General features: G+C 35.2%; 1 protein-coding gene across 1 annotated transcript in view; it reads right to left on the bottom strand.

The window, feature by feature from the left end:
- Window positions 1-446: 446 nt before the first annotated feature.
- LOC105439109 (glycine N-methyltransferase) overlaps window positions 447-6,000 on the bottom strand; it is a 38,489-nt gene continuing 32,935 nt past the window's right edge. The window contains exon 6 of the mRNA XM_030992692.1: window positions 447-1,883. Within this exon, the coding sequence (XP_030848552.1) occupies window positions 1,721-1,883 (163 nt within the window). The 3' untranslated portion in view covers window positions 447-1,720. The remainder of the gene's footprint in view (window positions 1,884-6,000) is intronic.

Below are 6,000 nucleotides of genomic sequence, written 5' to 3'. Positions count from 1 at the left end.
ATTAATGATGGTGAAAGGCACGTGCACTGCACACCATGGAAATGGAAGATTCGGGACACACATGACATGAATGTAAGGTCCGGCCAAACACTTCCGGAATTTGTTTTGTCCGATAAATAAATCTGCCTATGAAGGAATTTGCAAAGCAATATGTTTCATGATTTTCATTTCATTATAATGGCTTTCTTTCTTTCAAATATATACATTTTGTTTTAAATGAGAAAAATCTCAAATTATGTTTCGCCTTAATCAGAACTCCACTTTGTTTTCAACCTGAATTGAAACGCGAATGAATAAACGCAATGGACTACCGTATACATTCTTCTTTGCAATGTCATTTATTACGTTGTAAATATTAAAAATTGATTCAATGCATTTATAAATACATTTACATACAGATATTGTGTGTCTGGAACACTCTAAAATATACGAATTTTATGTATTGTTAAATACATGTACACCCTGTATGTTTATCGTGGATGTGGCCACGTGTATGTTTATCGTGGATGCAGCCACGTAATTGAAAACAAAATTATTATCAGTACATTCATAGTTACAAGATATTTGTATTACAAAATATAAAAATCGTAATTTCGTATGAAATCATACTAACTATTTTCGACGACACTTAAGTACAACGGATTAATGGTGTAACCTAAGTTTTTTAGTAGAGAGTAGTAAAGAAGAAATGAGTAGTAACTTTGATGACATTCTTGCTTCCCCGCCGCCTTCCCCTCTTCTTTCTCTTCTCGTTCTTCTTCCTTTTTCTCTTGTTTTCTTCTTCTTATTTGTTGCAGCAGTAGTACATGTAGTAGAAATAGTATTAGTTGGAGTAGGAGTACAAGGCGTTGTAGTACCGCTCAGTAGTAGTGGTCATGAGACCGATAGTTTCGGTCTTGCCGGCTTTCTATCCACATTTCAACTTTACAGAGTGTTCGCTACACAGACAGCCCAACATCTTTCTGTCGTCCTATCTTTTTTCATCTTTTTTTTTCAATAGGGGAGGGAGAGGTGGGGTGGTTGTTTAATTTGGGTTTTTCTTCGATCTGGGGCCCGTTTCACAAAGCCTTTTTCAATGACAAATGACAACAATCAGTGACAAATCTGCTGATAGCCAATCAGAAGCAAGGATTTCAGTATAGCTTGTAACAAAAACTGTCATTTGTTACTGATGACAAGTTTTGTGAAACACCCCCCTGATCGTGTCATGGGCTGTTGCGCAAGTGACCGTCGATCTTCTGGACCTTTTTGGATTTTTTTTCTTTCACACATTTTATTTAAAAACTTGGGCTGTCCGCCTCGTGGAACTTTTGCCATTGCAATCGATTTCATGGGCTGTCGATTTATTGCGACGGAACCCATCGTCATTACGTTTACATTATATAATTGTAATGAAACTTATAATAATTGCACATGGACAGAAAAGGTATATTGTTTGTATCAAGCTATACAACGCATTGAGAAGGATACAACGTGTATGTTTGTGATAGGTTTTTTTGTTGTTAATCGTTAATTCATCGACAGTACTTTCTTTTGATACACAGATGAAAGGATTTGGTCAAGATGGCAAACAAAAAGGAATGATTCGTGCAGCACCTCCATCATGTTGGCAGTGGTTATTCTGAAATGTACGAAGCAGGACTTTTCCATGTTTAAACAAATTATATTTTTGATATTTTGGGGTCACTTGTAAATGTACTATGACAATGTCTAAACAAGTCTATTCGTGTACAACGTGTTGAAAATAGGCTACATCTGCTGTGTTTCCGTTGTCCAGTCGTTGCAGATCGCCGTAGAGGGAGTATTCGCATTTCGGTCCAAACATCTCCTTGAGTAACGCAGTGAACTTGTGAACGTGGACCGGTGCTAACGGCATGATTACCCTGTAAATAAGAGAGCAGAATCATGGTAATCGTAAAATTAACAAATAACCATGAAACCAGAGACATTTGTAGGTAGCCAGTGTCCGTTGTAATGTACTTGACCACCGGTCATTGTCCGTTGTAAAGTACTTGACCACCGGTCATTGTCCGTTGTAATGTACTTGACCAACGGTCATCCAAACCAACTCGAAACCGACTCTACATCAACTGATCTTTGAAGTTAGGGTCAATGTAATAAGCTATTTTCGTAATGTTACCAAATGTAATGCATACGTATCTGCGAAGTGTCTGGGTACGAGTGATTCCATTTACCTATTACAACTAATTGTATCTCATTAATCAGAATGCATACTGCATATGTTATTTGTTGCTAGGTAGGACAAACATCTTTCTTGCCCTACCTAGCAACACGCACTATGAGCATGACTGACAAAGAAAGCGGACAAAATATACAGTTCCTCTGGTAGACAAAGGAACATCCCTTCACTGCTATTATGTAAAAATGTGTAGAACAGGTGTCACATGCATATTCACCTGTTCTACACATTTTTACATAATAGCAGTGAAGAGATGTTCCTTTGTCTACCTGAGGAACTGTATATTTTGTCCGCTCTCTTTGTCCGTCATGTTCATAGTGACGTAAAACATGTAATATATGTAATTTGCATTCTCACTATTGAAATACATTTATTCGTAACAGGTTAATGGAATCAATTCGTATCCATGCACTGCCCAAAGACGTTTGCATTAATTTTGGTTACATTACGAAAATGGCCTAGTAGTTATTCGGTTTAGGATCCGGTTGGTGTGACTGAAGTTTTGGGGAGCTGTCAATACCAAGACAAATCTACAGTGTCCACACTTTCTTCACTGTAGTTTGCTGGGATGTGACTGCTTGAAAGTTCAGCGATCACTTTCGTATATGCAAACTACCAACTTAGACCGTTGATTTTTTTTGTTGTTGATGGTTTGAAGTATTGGGAATACTATAATTCTGTGACACATGCCAAATCTGCTATTAAACCTGAGACAGTTTCGATGCATATGGCCCAGATACCTTCTGCAGACGTACGCTGGCAAACTGAACTTAGCAGTCTTCTGGCATTCTCACTATTGAAGGATGACCTTGACTGTACCCACCGTGTTGTGCCTACAAGGACACCTGCTAGAAACGATGATAAGCCACGCGCAATCATCGTAAAATTATCTTCACATAGAAAGAGACGTCAAATCGTCGCATATCGTCGTAAGTTCGCAAAAAAACGCATGTCGATCCTCGAAGACCTAACAGCGAGGAACGCAATACTTCTCAATCCGGCTCGTCTAGATGAGAAGGTGAAATCAGCGTGGTCAATTGATGGAAGAATTTTTGCAATTTCGAAACAGTCTGACAGTTTGAAGAAACTAATAACCTGCAAGAGGGACATTGATAATCTATGATTGTCATGTACATGTAAATGTACATGCAGTTAAGTATATTTCTGGTTGACATATTATTGCTTGATTTGTTGACATTTTTTTCTTCTTCTCTTCTTATAGGTTATGAACATTTCCCCTTTTGGAGGGTTATTTTTCATTTGTATCATTTTGATGTTTTTTTCTCACAATTGTGGGTTTTTGTTTTTGTTATTGATTCTTGTTTTCATCATGTTTTCCCTTCTATACAATTTCAACTTTCCCTTCTTCCTTCCAATTTCTTAATTTCTCTGTCTCCCTTTCCTTTTCTTCGTTTTCTTCTCTTGTTATTCTCTTACTTTTTTTCTACTGATTATGTACTCCGATGTCGTGTGCAGACTGTAACTGTAATTGTTACCAATACAGGAAAGTTGTTTTTTTCATACATGTGTACAAGAAACCATATTGCAATATTCTGATATATGCCATTGTTCAATTCCAAGCTGTACTCATTCTTAATTTCCATTTCAAGACTTGAATAATGACGAAATGTGTGCAATATTTGGTAATAATACCACAGATACTCCTCCTGATATCAATAATTTAAACTGTTTATCCGAAAATGAAGATGAGTTTCATTTTAGTAGGTTTCTGAACTGCAAATATTATATTGATGAAGATTTTACAACTGAATTCAATAACATTGACCATCATTTTAGTATTTTACATTTTAATTTCCGTAGTCTAAACAAAAACATTAATGCTATATCCAATGTTATCTCTACTTTATGTATATATTTCTCTATTTATGGTTTCTCTGAAATTTGGATTAATGACAGTACTCCAATATTATTCAATGTGTCTGGTTATTCATTTATACATTCTGATTGCCAAAAAGGAAAGGGTGGAGGTGTTGGTCTATTGGTCGCTGACAATTTTGAATATATAATACGCAATGATCTATTATACCCCTCATGCCAGGCGCGTACGCAGGGGGGGGGGGGGGGGGGGGGGTTAGGGGGTTAACCCCCCCCCCCCCCCCCATTTGGTATTTGGTATGTGTGTATTTTGGAGGAAATTATTTTAATTATACCGATGTATTCGTAGTTTTTAAAAAGCTCTCGGCAATAATCATCATTACTTTATGGCAAAGCATGTGTAAAGAAATTGTTTAAATATTAAAAAGATTAGAAAACCGTGGATCACATTTGACTTGTATAAAACGATAACAAAAAATAGAATATAAAGAAGGTATTGTCATTCACCTACATAAAATAACAATAAGAAATACGTTCAAATACGGAATTACACTAAAAGTTATTAAAACTTGCCCGCAAAGACTACTACAAGATGAAATTGTTTGCAATAAAGGGAAATATGAAGACAAAAACATGGCAATTAATCAATGGTATCCTGGGTAAATCTCACAATGCCTTATCTAATTTCATTAATGTAAATGGGAAACAAATATCTAATTCTAAAGATATTGCCAATCATTTTAACAATTTTTTGGGTAAATATTGGTCTGTCTTTGAAAAATTCCTTATCCTTAAGCAATACTGACAATTTTACCAAATTTTTGCCAAAACAAAATTCCAATTCTGTATATTTTAAAGCTGTACACAATTTAAACTTTAAGCACTATTTGAGTACTTTAAAATTGAAATTCATTCTTTTTGCTGATGACACCAATATCCTCTACACCTCAAATGACATTGGGTCTTTATATAGCACGCTAAATATTGAATTGCGTAAAGTTTCAAATTGGTGCGAATGCAATAGATTAATCTTGAATGCTGGAAAGTCAAATTCTATATATTTTCATTCCAAATATAAACCGGTTTCTACAGAGCTCCTCAATTCATATCAAATCAGAATCAGAATGGATGATAATGTTCTTAATCGTGTTGCTAATACCAAGTTCTTAGGTATTTTTATTGACGAAAACTTATCCTGGAAAACACATATATTTCATATTAATAAGATAATGTCTAGGAATACTGGTGTCATCAGCAAACTCCGCCATACTTTGCCTCAATCTGTTCTTCTTATGTTATACAATACACTTATATTACCGTTTCTTAGTTATTGCAGCATTGTTTGGGCAACTACTTACCCAACCAAACTGCATCGTTCATACATTCTACAACAGAGGGTTGTAAGAAATATAACGCTATCTCATTATCAATCTCATTCAAGACCACTTTTTAAAGAACTTGATATATTGAATGTTTACCAGTTAAATTAATATGTGTGTGCATTACTTATATTTAAGAACGAAAAAAGTCTGCTTCCTAAAAACTTATCCAATATGTTTATAACAAACAGTACAATACATATCTATAATACTAGAAATAAGAAGAAATATCATCGATGGTGTGTTAATACAGATTTTGCATCATATTCTTGCCGACATCATGCACCTGAAATTTTGAACTTGCTTCCGACTAATATAACTTCAATCTCGTTTTACAACAGTTTTAAACGTAATCACAAAATTGTATTTATCCAACTTGTTATCCCTCTCTCTTTTCTCTCTATCTCTCTCTCTCTCCCTTTATTTCTTCCCCTCACATTTCCCCTTTGCTATTTTCTGACTCTTGCATCCCCAAATGTTATATTTCATGTACTGGGTTTATATCTGAATGATACTATCCGAAACTTTACTTGCTACTTGTTTTCTAACTATATTTATTATATCTAATTTGATAGGAAGCTGTCC

Source organism: Strongylocentrotus purpuratus, unplaced genomic scaffold (genome assembly GCF_000002235.5).
Source record: "Strongylocentrotus purpuratus isolate Spur 01 unplaced genomic scaffold, Spur_5.0 spur5_scaffold_20, whole genome shotgun sequence".
NCBI lineage: Eukaryota > Metazoa > Echinodermata > Echinoidea > Camarodonta > Strongylocentrotidae > Strongylocentrotus > Strongylocentrotus purpuratus.
The sequence above is the reverse complement of the archived record's forward strand: the minus strand, read 5'-3'. Positions and strand labels throughout refer to the sequence as shown.